This window comes from Notolabrus celidotus, chromosome 1 (genome assembly GCF_009762535.1).
Source record: "Notolabrus celidotus isolate fNotCel1 chromosome 1, fNotCel1.pri, whole genome shotgun sequence".
In the NCBI taxonomy this organism is placed as follows: Eukaryota; Metazoa; Chordata; class Actinopteri; order Labriformes; family Labridae; genus Notolabrus; species Notolabrus celidotus.
In genome coordinates, this window is record NC_048272.1 from 18,492,118 (window position 1) to 18,507,542 (window position 15,425).

The window sequence follows — 15,425 nt, forward strand, 5'->3', positions numbered from 1 at the left end:
AATACTCAAGCACACTCTGTCTTTCAAGTTTACGAGTATCCTTTTGGCAACTTAAAGCTTTCTGGCAAGAAGGAGAATGCAGCAATTCAGGAGCAATGATTTGGGTTGCTGACTGCAGCTGTTTATCACAAACTTCACATTTCATTAGCTGGTATTCAAATCCATACATCTCTCACACCATCAACTAAATGCAAGGCCTAAATTACTCCAGCTTAGTGATAGCTGTATATAACTTCCATGAGGGAACCTGTTTCATGTGAGTTTGTTTTATTTCTTTTACTTAGCAAAAGTAGATTCTTCAGTGTATCAAACCTTCAAATAAAGCTAACTAAGGCTCTGATTCACTAAAGGATTGCACAGCAGCAAGAGCCAAAAAGATGTCGTCTTAATTCACAAAGCACATGCAACAGACAAAGTGCATTGCAAACTGAAGTTCAGAGCACACAGCACACAGTGCTCTGGTGCTGCTTGCACATATTCAAATGAGCCATTATGCTTTTCTTTTGGACTAAATATCTCCATTCTATGCAAATGTGCCTCATTGCAAAAAACATGCATAATTTACAAACACCTGCACAAACAGTTTAAGTGCAATTAAAAGGTACTGTCTGAAACATTTGCTGTATACGTATGGAAACTGTACAAGTCATTACTCACGGCAGGGAAGACAGAGTGACATCCTGGAGAAGCTGCAAAAGCTGGCTCACTCAAGGGGAAAGTTGTTCTTAAAAGTAAATCTAACATTACATCTGTGGAGCTACGATTGTAGGAAAACTATGCAAATGCATACAAAGATCTACAAATCACTACACAGATCTACAACTGTGAACAAAGATCTACAAATGCATACACAGATCTACAAATATGGGCATAGATCTACAAATGTGTACACATATCTACAAATGTGTACACAGATCTCCAAATGCGTAGACAGTACTACAAATACATTCACAGATCTACAAATGTGTACACAAACCAAAAAATGTGTACACAGATCTACAAATGTATAAACAGATCTACAAATGTGGACATAGCTCTACAAATGAGTCCACAGATCTACAAACGTGGACATAGATCTACAAATGTAGACATAGATCTGCAAATGTGTAAACAGATCTCAAAATTCATTTATAGATCTACAAATGTGTACAAAGGTCTATAAATACGTAAACAGGTCTAAGAATGCATACACAAATCTACAAATGCGTAAACAGATCTATAAATCTGTACACAGATCTACAAATATTCACACAGATCCACATGTTTGAGTGAAAGTTGTGTTCACATGAAAGGTCAAATACCTCAGAAAAGAAATTCAACTACTGGACCAAAGTCATGTCCTCCTCTGGGACTAGACTTTCTCCGAGCCAATCTTTTAGTGAAAATGCTGGAAGTAATCCTGGAACTTTGGCCCGTGTCTTTGACTCTCTAAGTGGTGATTTGAGTTGTTTCTGCTCTGTGTTTTTCTGTCCCATGCAGCTGCAGAGGAAGAGGCACATAGGCAATGACATAGTAGCCATCGTGTTCCAGGAGGAGAACACTCCATTTGTACCGGACATGATTCAGTCTAACTTCCTGCATGCTTATGCGGTGGTACAGGTGGAGAATGCATGTACGGACAATGTCATCTACAAGGTCAGTCTCCTCAGCCAGCGTCACTTAAACCTGTTTTATATTCAGTCATTGATTATTCAGGAGCTTTTATTCCTCTGTGTGGCTTTAAAACCAGTTGTCAAGTTTCTCAGCGTATGCTTACCTTCTTTCTCCTCAAGGTGTCTGTGACAGCACGGGATGACGTACCTTTCTTTGGGCCCGCTCTACCTGACCCAGCCATCTTCAAGAAGGTTAACAGTCACACAAATCCACAAACTCACTCCTCCTTTCAAGGACAGACTCCATGATAGACCTTTAAGTTCTCCACCTCTCTGTTTCTGTACTTTCTTTCCTCAGGGTCCGGAGTTCCGTGAATTCCTCTTTACTAAGCTCATCAATGCAGAGTATGCCTGCTACAAAGCAGAGAAGTTTGCAAAGCTTGAGGTGAGAAGTGTGTGTGACATGGAAGTTGGATGATCTGTGTGTGTGTGTGTGTGTGTGTGTGTGTGTGTGTGTGTGTGTGTGTGTGTGTGTGTGTGTGTGTGTGTGTGTGTGTGTGTGTGTGTGTGTGTGCATCTAGAAAGATATGTTTGCAAAGGTGTGCGTCAAGTTGGCTGTTTTAATGATTGAAATGAATTTTAATGACAACATGAATTAGTCCCTAGATTTGACAGCTTGATGTAACACAAATGCTTTACATTAAGCAACTCTTAATCCAGTTAGATTAAGGGTGCCAGTGACTTAGATCAGGCGCTCAGTAGAAGCATTCAATTAAAACACACATTCATCGATCCATCCCTCCGTTGATATTTAACAGACTCTGTCATTAACAGGAGCGCACACGTTCGGCCCTGCTGGAGACTCTTTATGAAGAGCTGCACATAAACAGCCAGTCCATGATGGGTCTGGTTGGAGATGAAGAAAAGCTGGAGAACGGTGGTGGCGCAGGAGGAGGAGGAGGAGGCTTCTTTGAATCCTTCAAGGTAAAGTTCCGTTTCTTATTTGGAGAGCAGCACCTTTAATCTGCACATGCATGAGAGAGAGCGGTATGGAGGAACTTTTTGGATGCTTTTTCACCCCCTGTCCTCCTGTCTCCTGGCTGGGATTCTGGGTATTCACACATACCAAAACAAAGTATAGAAAAAAAATGTCCATATCTCAGAGGAGCAGCTCTTGTGGCATTTGATTTCCTTACTTGGCTGTGACTGCTGACCTCAGTGTGTTTTCTCACGATGGTGTGGTTTTGAGGCTAGAGAGCGTCTGTCGTGTATGAGAGGCACTTTGCTCTGACTGAGTGTGCTCCATCAATGACCATTAGGGTGGTGGAGCGAAGCCCTATTGCAGTGGCATGGTGGTGGAAGCTGCGATTGTGTATGCGTGATGAACGATTTAATGACCCCTCATTAGAGAGCTGATGATGCAGTTTTCTCCCCATGGGCAGCTCCCGCACTGTCTGTCTCTTTTGTTTGTGACACCAACGAGTTCTCAGCCATCTTTTCTGTATTTCCACTCAGCTTCAGAGAAATTACAACCTTCTATCTCAGTCTTAATTGTCTCTTTAGATCCATGTCCTCTTCATAGCTTCATTCACTGCATTTGTATGAATGAACTTGTGCCTGCAAATCTTCCTCACTGTCGTCTCGCTGCCTCTCCTTCCAGCGCTAACAACTCTACAAATCACATCTGCAAAGATTTCCCACTTGGTCTTTCCTACTTTCTCACACATCCTTCCTCATTCACACTGTATATTTTCTTCTCCTCCCATGACACAAACCCCAGAGTGGATTTTCCCCGTTTAATGACGACTTAGGAGATAAGAGATGAGGCTTTATTCTCCTCACTTGCAAAGCCTCCAATCTCTACGACCTTCTGTAAACCTACATCTCTTTCACACAGTCCCCGCCTCCTGCCTGTTGACCTGCACTACCTCTAAGTGTTCATAACTAGTCCTGCAAACAAACACGCACACACACACACACACACACACACACACACACACACACACACACACACACAAGCACAAGCACAAACCACTGACAGATTACGTGCACACACATATACTCGCACATGTCCATTGATGCATGCTTGTGCCCCGATAGATTGTAATTTACGATAAAATATTCACACATTCGTCCTCCACAACAGGTTAAACATGCAGTTGCATTGACAGCAACACTATGTCGAGGACAACCAGGCAATCTGCAGAGTTGTTGACGTTGTATCAAGTGCCTCTGAGTTTGCAATAAAGTAACCGTGCATAGGATAAACTATATACAGTGTAGTCCTGATTGGTCTTTGCCACTGCAGAGATTTAACTCACCATGACAAAAAGCAGCAGGTGTTTCTAAAATGATAACAATGGCTTAGTTATGTGCTGCGTTTAAGAGGAAAACATGGCCAATGTTTCCTGTTCCTATTACAAAGACATAAGTTTGGTGTTATAACTGTTGCCATCTTGTTTTCTTGAAGCCAGGAGTGACAATATTTTGACAAGAGTGTGGATGCATATTATGCAAATATCATCTTTACTCTCATCTTAGGCAAAGTGTCTGAAAGTAGCTGATAGATATTTCTGATACTTTTATTGACTGCCTGTGGTTGCCTATTTTATTTTTCTTAGGGACCCAAATTACTCTAAAAACACAAGTCAACATTATGGACATTCTGCAGGTCAATGAAACTTTTGAGTGAGCACAAATTCATCTGCGAAATTAGAAAACAACCTTTAAAGCTCCCGTGAGGACCCTTCAGTTTGTGTTGATTTTGGCGCCCAATGTGGACAAATTGGTATTGCACCAGTAGTTTCAGGCATTAAAGTTAGCTCAACATAATGAATCAGTCTTTATGCTTTTGCAGCTTACATAGATTCTTCAGTATTTATTTGTGTCTGTGTCATAACCAGCTAAAAAACCCTCACAGGTGCTTTAAAGCTGCTGCGAGGAGTTTTTGGTTTGTGTCGATTTTTGGCACAGATGTACAGTTTATCACATTAGTTCTTGTCTGACGAAAGATGTCATCCCGCTTTCTTGTGACAGTCAAATGCGTCACACATCAGGAATATTTTTTATTAAAGGCTGTTTCTTTTGCATGCCGCCAGTCTTACTGTCAAACTTCTACCCTCTTGCAGCAGTCGCACAAATCAAAATAACTATATAGAAGTTTTCAATCTTGTGGCTGGTGGTCTTGTTTGGTTTTGTAGGCAACAAAGAGGCATCAGTATCAATTTCAGTCTGTTTCACAACCAGTTGAAAACTCCTCACAGGTGCTTTAATGTAATCTGCTTCCACATTAATTTTTTTAATATTTTTTAAATCAATTATATTAAGGCTAAATCAAAGTAAAAATATTCACTAAGGTAAGAAATCAAGAGTAAGAGGGTCTATGTTCTGATAGATACTCCTGTTTTGCAACCAGAGGAGTTGCCCCCTGCTGGCCATTAGCAAGAATGCATATTTAGTTTACTGGATTGGCTTCCTAACATTATACATGCTTTATATATGATATGGTTGTAAGTGTCACAGTAAGCTGTGATAGTGAGACAGTGAGTCACCATGCACAGTGCGAGCAAACCAGAGGCAGTTAAATGGAAGGCAACCATCATTATTTTTTCCTATGAACACCTTTGCTTTTAATATTCTGACATAGTGAAACATGTACTGTGAGGAAGACCAGTTTCTTTTGAACAATTAAAGCATACCTCATACAGTTGACAGTCTGTGTATAAAGTAGTAGTAGCTTATGCGTGCAACATTCAAAGATTCAGTTTTGGTGTAGTGTAACTTCTTTTTTACTATTTCCTATGAGAAGTTTGACAGAAACAACCTGAAGCAGACGATGTAGTTGCTACTTGGTTCGGATGTAGACATTTTTTAAAGAGTGGAGCTTGTACCGTCTTAGTTTTAGAGCCAGGGATGACTATAAATTGGATAAGAGGGTGCAGCTCTTTAAACAAACTGTACTCACTGAAGAACATCACACACAATCTACTGACAGTATCTCCTCGTCTCTCTCTGTAGCGGGTCATCCGCAGCAGAAGCCAGTCTATGGACGCCATGGGCCTCAGTAACAAGAAGTCACACACAGTCTCCACTAGTCACAGTGGCAGCTTTACCCACAATCCCGCAGAGAGCCCCAAAACCCCAGGGATTGTAAGTAGCCCACTTTGGTTCACATGATGCCCAACTAACACATGCATCCAGGATGTTTTCACCTCTCTCAGCACAGTGGATAAACACACAGCCCCATTCTTTTGTGTAAGCAGCACTTCAGCAAATTACTCCTGTTGGCACTCTGTAGCACTTTAGTTTCTCAGTATTATAACATCAAAGCACTCGCTTTCGTTTCTCATTTTGGAACCTTTTTTTTCTGTGTATTGAAGCAGCTTCCATTGATTGCTTTTCCATTTACACAAAGCGCTCCTATTAACAACTACAGTTTTGTTGGACAAAACAGCAGCATTCTCAGCACATCATTCATTATCATCTGTTGAGAGTCTTCATCACCATACAGGGTGACAGTCAGATGTGTAGGTTGGTGTTAAAGATAGAGTATCCATTCATGTGTCTGTTGATATATTTTTTTTGATTGTATGTGAGCCCCAGTTTAGTCTCTATCCTGAGTTTTTAAGTGAGTGTAACCACTGTCTGACTACCCAGACTCCCTCCCTCCTCACTTTGCTTTTGTCATGACTTTTCCCTCCTTCTCTTCGCAGCCTTGTGTTTGTGCATGTGTGGCTGCAGCGTATGCATGGCACACAACACAAATGCAAGAAGCTAACTGTCCTGTTTGGGTCTCTTTTTAAAAGACGGGGTTGATGCAAGCAGAAACATTTGAGAAAATATATATATTTTTAAATGCCTAAGTGCCAAAAGTGCAGTTCCTCAAATCGCCACTTGAGGCTGCTCCCAAAAGTGAGTCAATCCCACGTGGCAACCTCCGGTCTAAAAATAAGTCCAATAAGTCCAATGATGAAGTGCTAAAAACTGCAGTTCATCGATGATCCGCTTTAGGTTGGCTCTGGAAGTACCGGAAACCATATGTACACCAATTCAAAAAAGACGATCTTTACAGCAGAAATAAACATGTTTACAGCCTGGTACAAAAGACGAGTGTAGTCTGGATAGCTCATTTCTCGATCGGCACACACTGTAGGGGGGTGAATTTTTTTCTAACGCGGCAATTTCAAAGATTTTGAGATTACGAGTCTTCCAATGAGAGGCACAGCTGACTTTACTGACAGGCAGGAACACTGTAGCTGTTGGCTAGGAGGCCACCTCTTTACATCACAATCGCTCAACAGCAGCAATATGGCTGCCGCAGCCGACTGGCCTCAAATCAGCGCTTTAGAAACAAATTGGTGACGTCACAGATACTACGTCCATATTTTATACAGTCAATGGTCAATGCCCATTAGGCTAAGTATTTCAAAATTAAACCTTACGACGAAATAAAAAGTTTTACAAGCCTTGTACAAATTATCATTTTAATCATTAAAACAAATGTATCAATAAGTAACAACCTTACAGGGCGTGAAATCTCATATAATCTGCTATATGATTGCTTTTTATCACCTCAGATCATACTAATCCTTCTAGAAGTCAGTAATCCAGCTTTTCCATGATCAAATATCAGAGTTATATCTAGAGTTAGCACTAATTAGCAAGTATCTTTACTTTACTCACCACCTGGCTCATAACTTGTTCAGTGTTTCTCATATATTAACTGATTTATGGCGGTCCGTGTACGAGCGTCAGGATTGTTGTTGGCTTTCCAGCAGAGAAAACAGCTGGTCGTAAAGATGAGTTGATAGGCTGTGCTACATGACCTGCCATATGTCATTCACCTGATGTTAGCAGCAAGTTCTTAAATTCCACAAGCTCTCTTGGCCTCTTAAGTCTAATATATAAACCTTAGTGGTCAGCTACCACCATAAATAGAGCTTCAGTCTATTGCAGGAACCGTTGTTAGCTAGCTAGTTAGTCACTTTAAGATAGGCATGTAGAGGGTTTGGCTTTGATAACTTGGCATTTTATACCCGTCGCTCATCTCCAGCAACAACCTCTTATTCAGTTATGGTCAACTCAACTCAACTCAACTCAACTCAACTTTATTTATATAGCACCTTTCATACATAAAAACATGCCGCCCAAAGTGCTTCACAGAATAACAGAGAGACAGAAAACAACAGCAATGGTAAAATTATAAAAGGCATGATTATAAATAAAATACTTAAAAAATTAAATAAAATCAACACTGTAAAATTAATAAAATAAGTAATAGTGGAAAGAAAATTAAAAAAATAAGGTTTTGTTAACAAGATCAGATGAATACAATAAATAATTAGATAAATAATTAAATAAGATAAATAAATGTTAAAGCAATGATTCAAATAATAATGATTAAAATAATACAGATAATACACATAATAATGCAGTCCTAAAAATAAATTACTCCAAATTAAAAGCTAGATTAAAAAGGTAAGTCTTAAGTTTACTTTTAAAAACACACAGAGAGGTCACATCTCGCTGCCAACAGCCAGAATGGTTACTGCCAAATTTCTCAATTATAGGCATCAGAAACGCAGTCAACAAACTCAATAGGCCGTATCTCATTGGCTGCCTTATTATCTACACAATTATGGCTTCTTAATGCAGCCATTTGGGATTTTTTAACCGGCGGCACTTTGAATTGGAACTAATTCAACCCCGTTTCTGAAAGGACCAAGTCAACTAAAGCTACCTCTTGGATTCTGTCAGCCCTCTTTTCCCTCCTTTGTCCCTCTGAATGCATCACTAAGCAGAACTGTACCCCTCAGGGCTGAACCTGCAGACATGCCTGCTTCCTCGGTGGCGCTCCCTCTCTTGCTTTGCCCTCCTGTGTTGGACTTAAGGCTGCTTTTGCCCCAAAAACCTCCTCAATATTTCCTCAGTATCTCCTCTATTAACAGCTGCTGCAAGCTTCTATCGAGGCTCTTTTGCACCTTGCTGTTTGAAACTCTTTGTGCTATGCGCATGATATCTTATGATGTGTTCTTTTCTTTTTCCTTCCCCCTTCTTGCTCTTTTTTTCAATCTGTCACTTCTCTATCTCTATCTCTCTGTCACTTCTCTATCTCTCTCTCTGTGCTTCCCTCGCTCCGTCTTGCGTGGCTCAGTCATTGCTTGTTCCAGGGAAAAGTCCCAGTAAATATGGACGCCGAGGCAGTGCCATAGGGATAGGAACAATAGAAGAGGTTCATGTATATTTCTATTTTGTCTCTTGTGTTTTCTTTTCTAATGTCTTTGTTTAACATGTACAGAAGAGTAAAGGTTTAATAATGTGCCTGTTTTAGTTTCTATAGAGGCTTTAGAGATAAAGGTGTCATACGTCATAACGGTATTTGATTATTTATTACTTTAAATATTGTTTCATGAATGCATGCAGCAGCACACACACAGTATGGCTGGTAGTGGATTAGTATAACATTTATCCTAGTTTATACATTACCAGTCAAAACTTTGGACACACCTTCTCATTCAATGGATTTTATTTATTTTAATTATTTTCGACATTGTAGATTAATACTGAAGACATCAAAACTATGAAATCATCTGGTTTTGCCATAATATGGATCACAAAAGTACTTAAATAGGGCTATCCATTGTGTGCTAGCCCTACCTCTGCACAACACAACTGATAGTCTCAAACACATTAAGAAGGCAAGTCATTCTACAAATTAACTAAAAAAAAATTCCCAATATATTTTTATTGAGTTTTCATGGACATACATTCATAATAATCAGGGATACAATGTTGAATATAGACACAAATATCCATAGTATAGTCAAAATTAGCCTAGAAAGGAACACCAAGGATGCTGGTAGAACGTACCAGACATCACTAAACCAACAACAGAAACCTCCCAAAAAACAAAAATAGGTAAATAGAGCAAGTACAATCATTAGATAATGATAATAATATTCAACAAATAAGAAATTGAAGAGTGTATTAAAATGTTAGAAAAAATAACAAAAGCAAAATAAAAATAAACAAAAACACACATACACACACAGACTCACACTTATACACACTCACACACATAGGGGAGGGGGGGCTCCAGTTGCACACATATGTGAAGTGTTGCTAGTCAAAGTAATTTAACAGTATACCAAATCTGCTGGATGTTAATCAGTCCAACAGCAGCCCATCAAGATCCTTGACAAAGTTCATGAAACCATCCCAAGTGCTATGAATGTTCTGGAGGGCACCATTTACACTGTATCAGATCTTTTCCAACTGAAGACTAGACATAATGTTACGGATGAGATGAGTGTGGGAGGGTGGAGCAGCGTTCTTCCAGTTCAGCAATATCAACCGCCGTGCTAGTATGGAAGAGAATGCAAGAGCTTTTTTCTGTTTGATAGTTGTGGTTATGTTTGCTGGGGGTACACCAAAGATAGCAGTGAGTGGGCAGAGGGGACTATTGTTCTTAAATATTTTAGAGATTAAATTAAAGAAGGAGGACCAAAATGTATTTAGTTCTGAGCATCCCCAAAACATGTGGTAAAGGGTTGCAGGCACTATTTTGCATCAATAGCAGTGAGGGTCTATGTTAGTGTACAGTTTAGCCAGGGCAAAGTTGCAATAATAAAGATGATGCAGGACTTTGAACTGGATCAGACTGTGACGCGCACATATAGATGAAGAGTGTACATTTTTAAGGGCTGTGTCCCAAACATCATCCCCAATGCCAAAACCAAGCTCCCCTTCCCAGCGTTGTTTAATGATATCTAGAGACGGGGAATTAATGGAAATACTATATTCAGATATTTTAGCAATCCTCCTTCTTTGAGATTTCAGACACAGGGTTATGATATGATCAAGGTGAGTCTCAGGTGGACAGGATGGAAAATTGGGGAACCTCTTTCTGATAGTCTCTCACCTGTAGATAGTGAAAGAAGTGGCAACAAGGGAGATCAAATTTCTCTGAAAGTTGAGAAAAGCTGGCAAAGATGTTATTTATGTACAGGTGTTAAAGACTTTGTACACCCCTGGCAGCCCAGGTATTAAATGAAGAGGAGGGAATAGAAGGAAGGAACAAGGGGTTATTAAGAATGGGAGAGAAGACAGAAGTGACCTGTATGCCATGAAACACCTTAAAGGTGACATATCATGCAAAATTGACTTTTTAATGGTTCTTTACCTGAAATATGTGTCCCTGGCATGTCTACAAACCCCCCAAGAATGAAAAAAATCCATTCTGCCCCTGTTTTGATTTCTACACCTTTCTGTAAATGTGTGTGAAACGAGCCGTTTCAGACTTCCGTGTTTTTGTTACGTAACAACAATATCCGGTCTGTCACGGAGTCAGAGCTCGGAGCTTGTTCAGCCCATAGAATGTATAAAATAATACTGAATCCCTCCCCCGTTTTTCATTACCTGCACAAATATGTGCCAACAAGGAGCTTAGGAGGGAGGCATGCTAGTTGTAGGCTTTCTTAATAAACGCAAAGGTCGGTTTTACTCCCCACGTCTGCAGATTTGAAGATATAGTGGATGATTTTTATTTGTCATGGATAAGTGCTAGCGCTAATTAGCATAGCCACATAGCTACATGTTCATAGCTGTAGCTGTAGCTGTAGCTGTTTACCAAGACACACGTCGACATACTGACAAATAAAACAACAAGAAACACTAAATCTGTGACCAATCCTTCATAAAAGGTCCTGCTGCCTTTCTGGCAGAGGTCGGTTTTACTCCCCACGTCTGCAGATTTGAAGATCTAGTGGATGATTTATCATGGATAAGTGCTAGCGCTAGTTAGCATAGCCACATAGCTACATGTTCGTAGCTGTGTACCAAGACACACGTCTACATACTGATAAATAAAACAACAAGAAACACTAAATCTATGACCAATCCTTCAGAAAGGTCCTGCTACAGGCGCCTCTCCGTCAGGATCAGATTCAGAGGGTTGAAGTAACGCGATCTCTGAGCAGCCGTGTATATTCAGCCAACATGTAAACATTAGATCAACGTGCTGGAGAGCCGAGGCACATCCACTTCCGGAGGGGGCGTGGTCAAAATCTGATTTCAAAGTGTTTTTTTGAGCATAAACTTTAAATACATGTTTTTGGGACCTCTTAGACCAATATATATTGATGAAAAAAGCGTGATATGTCCCCTTTAAACTGTTTTAAAATCCTTAAAGAATGCCACACAACTACATTATGTTTAGGAATAGAGACCGGAAGAGGGAGTGATGTCCTGAGGAGGGCAGACAGAGAGTAGGGTCGACACAGAGAAGCCTCAATCTTAACCCATGCAGGATAGACTTTACTATCGGGGGACAGAAGCCAGAGAGACATGTTACTCAGATTAGCAGCCCAATAATAGAATTGAAAATTTGGGGAGGAAAGACCCCCAAGGCGTTTAGGCCTTTCAAGAAATTCTTTGCATATCCTAGTTGGTTTGACCCTTCATATACAGCCGGTAATTAGTTGCTGCACAGTTTTAAAAAATGAACGAGGGATAAAAATTGGCAGACATTGAAATAAATAAAGAAACTTGGGGAGAGTATGCGGGAGAGCAGCCCACCATGCAAAGTCTGATTTACACAAGGAGAGGGATAAAATTAGCTTGGAAAAGTTTTGAGAATGATCGAGTGATAGTTACGTCAAGGTACTTAAAAGAGTCCTTTGCAATCTTGAAAGGTACACTTATTGGGGGCGGAGAGGAGAGAGTTAAGCGAAAATACTCACTCTTCTCTAAATTAAGCTTATAGCCAGAGATGGCTCCAAAAAGTAAAGACATGAGGAAGAGTAGAGACAGGGTTTGAAATAAAAAGAAGGAGGTCATCCGTATAAAGAGAAACTTTAAGTAATTGATCTCCCCAGGTAATTCCCTTTATACTATTGTTTTGTCTAAAAGCTATAGCGAGAGGCTCTATAGCAACAGCAAACAAAAGGGGGCTCAGGGGGCACCCCTGTCTTGTGCCTCTGTGTAGGCGGAAGTGGTCAGACATTAAATGGTGAGTTAGGATGGAGGCCATGGGTGACGCATATAAAAGCTTGACCCACGAGATGAAATTGGGGCCAAAGCCAAACTTAGTTAGGGTGAAGAAGAGGTAATCCCACTCAACGCGGTCGAAAGCCTTTTCCACGTTGCGCGAAATGATGGCCTCATGAGCAGCGTACTGAGAGGGAGTGTGTAAGATGTTAAGAAACCTTTGCACATTAGAAAATAACTGTCTATTACGGATAAAGCCATTTTGATCATTTGAGATGACAGAGGGGAGGACTAGTTCTAAACGCAGACCGAGGACTTTGGCAAGAATTTTGATCTACAAATAAACTCTTGACAAGGCTCATGTTAATTAGAAAACATTCCAGGAGACCACTTCATGAAGCAGACTGAGAGAATACCAAGAGTGTGCAAAGCTGTCATGAAGGAAAAAGGGGGCTACTTTACAGAATCTAAAATATAAATCATATTCTGTTTTTTTTCCACACTTTTTTGTTAATTAAATAATTCTATATATGTTCTCTCATGGGTTTGATGTCTTCAGTATTAATCTACAGTGTTTCAAATAATTAAAATAAATACAAACCTTTGAATGAGAAGGTGTTTCCAAACTTTTTACTGGTAGTGTATATAACCACTTATGTAGAAATGTTGATTTTTTTTTTTAAGTAGATACAATTTTATTTCAAATTACTGCAGTTATGAAATTCATGTTGTTGCATTGCACATCTCAGTGCTCCTGTATGTACCCCCTCCTCATTTAACTTTGAAATGTGTTTTCTAACACTGAAAGAAAAGTAAGAAATTTAGAAAAGGAAATAACAAACTCCCACTTATGTTCTCACACAGCCACTTCGGACTGAATCATATTGCATTTAAATAAGGAAATTTGAAGTTCAGCTCTTCTTTTTCTGTCTGAATATTTAAAATGAAACAAAAAGTTTGAAGAACAGGATATTAACAACAATGTAATACCATTATTCACTGTTGTATTATGGATTTTTTTAAAAACCTGTTATCAAATGTTTCGTAACATAATCCATGATTCATTAAACCACCACTTCATTATTCCCGCCCAGCAAACATTATGTTCTTCTATTACTACCTACTGTGTTATGTACTGCGTTTAATTCATGCCGTGGTTATGAAATGATTACACAATCCCCACAGTGTGTGTCTGACTCTTCTCTTCCTGCTCGTTATCAGTCATTGATCATTCCTGGGAAAAGCCCTACCAGGAAAAAGTCTGGACCGTTCAGCTCGCGTCGCAGCAGCGCCATTGGCATCGAGAACATCCAGGAGGTCCAAGAGAGGAGGTGAGAGGAGTGAGCAGAGCCGATCAGCAGGGAGTGGGAAGTGAAGAGGGAATAGTGTTGCAACAGATGGACGCTGGGATATTAAATAAATAAATGTGGAAAGCAGCCACGAGAAGAAACCTTTATTTAAATAGAGCTACCGATGAGGGGTGGTTTAGATTAACAATACTTTACTTCATATGTGGTGAGAATGAAATGGGAGAACAGATTTTGCATGATCAGTCCTCAGCTGCCAGACGGCTGGTTTTTACAACAATGGGGATCTAAACACTCGGAGTAAATGTTCAACAAAGACAAAGAATGCTTCATTGTTAACAAAACATTCAAACAAAACCCTCTCCAGCTGATGAAGGCATCAAAACCAGCATACAAATGAAAGTTTTGTGTGGATGTTCAATTTAGATTAACAGGAACACTTATAAAGAAGTATGCATTAAAGCAGGGGTTCCCAAACTTTTCAGTCCGCTACCCCCAAAATATATGTGCCAAAGACTTGCAATCCCCACTATCCCTCGAAGTGATTTAATGTGGCTTCATTTAGCTGGTCTACAGAAAATTATCCTACCTATATGAGCATGTGGCTGTTTCCTGTGCCATTATGAAATAATGTACTGCTACTGATGCTTTTCATAATTAACTGTTCACTAACCCTAAACTTAAGGCTGCTGTTGGTGGTCACAGAGTAAACATCTGTTCAGAGAGAGGGACTTCAAATGTCAACACTATCCCTTCCAACCAGATTTCTTCTTAGCCCCCCAACACAGATCGGTGTGTGCAGTCACGATAGTGCCGGACTCATAAGGACGTAGTAGGGGCCGCCCCTTAACCAATCAGGGAGAATTGGAGATTAGCTATGATTGGTCCGTCATAACGGGAACGAGGGGAATAATAACATTGCTTGATACAGAGGCATTGGAAAACGCAGAGATTTCGCAATAGTCTCAGATTACTCCAGTTACTGATGAGTACCGATGGGCATTATGACCTTTTCTCCAAACCCAGCAGAAAAAAAAGTAACTTTTTTTAAACCATTCCTACCAACAGCAGCTTTAAGGAGTCATCTGGCAAAAAGAAAGGTAGAAAACTCATTACATTTTCTATTTTCAAGTCTTTATTTCAAGGTTTGCTACTATGTTTGTCGATATTCTTTACTATAATGGGTATAATGTACTTTTTTTTACATAACTTAAAAAAAAAAAAAACATTCTGGAAGACATCTCACAACCCCCCCTTTGTGTCTCGCAACCCCCCAGGAGGTCCCGACCCACACTTTGGGAACCCCTGCATTAAAAAATAACTCAACTCTGCTCATGTAAACTTTTATCATGATGCAACTTTCAAACAAACACGCAGTTCAAGGTGTTTTTATAGCAAATTAAAAGGAAAAAGGCTGAAAATCTCTGCAAAATGTGACCACATCAAATAAAATGTTTCAACAGAAATAAACTAAAGTAATAAAAAAAGAAGTAATTAAGAATGAAATATCAATAAAGTAAAGAGAGAGAGAGATTAAATA

General features: G+C 39.8%; 1 protein-coding gene across 5 annotated transcripts in view; it reads left to right on the forward strand.

Moving 5' to 3' along the window:
• Positions 1–15,425, forward strand: part of si:dkey-166d12.2 (rap1 GTPase-activating protein 1) — a 199,099-nt gene that overhangs the window by 172,880 nt on the left and 10,794 nt on the right. For 4 of the 5 annotated variants that reach the window (XM_034686870.1, XM_034686861.1, XM_034686844.1 and 1 more), the window contains 6 exons: positions 1,480–1,635; positions 1,773–1,844; positions 1,951–2,037; positions 2,427–2,576; positions 5,610–5,741; positions 13,800–13,909. In XM_034686870.1, the coding sequence (XP_034542761.1) occupies positions 1,480–1,635; positions 1,773–1,844; positions 1,951–2,037; positions 2,427–2,576; positions 5,610–5,741; positions 13,800–13,909 (707 nt within the window). Of the gene's footprint in view, positions 1–1,479; positions 1,636–1,772; positions 1,845–1,950; positions 2,038–2,426; positions 2,577–5,609; positions 5,742–8,745; positions 8,824–13,799; positions 13,910–15,425 lie in introns of all 5 variants that reach the window. The other variant, XM_034686878.1, reaches the window with a different exon arrangement.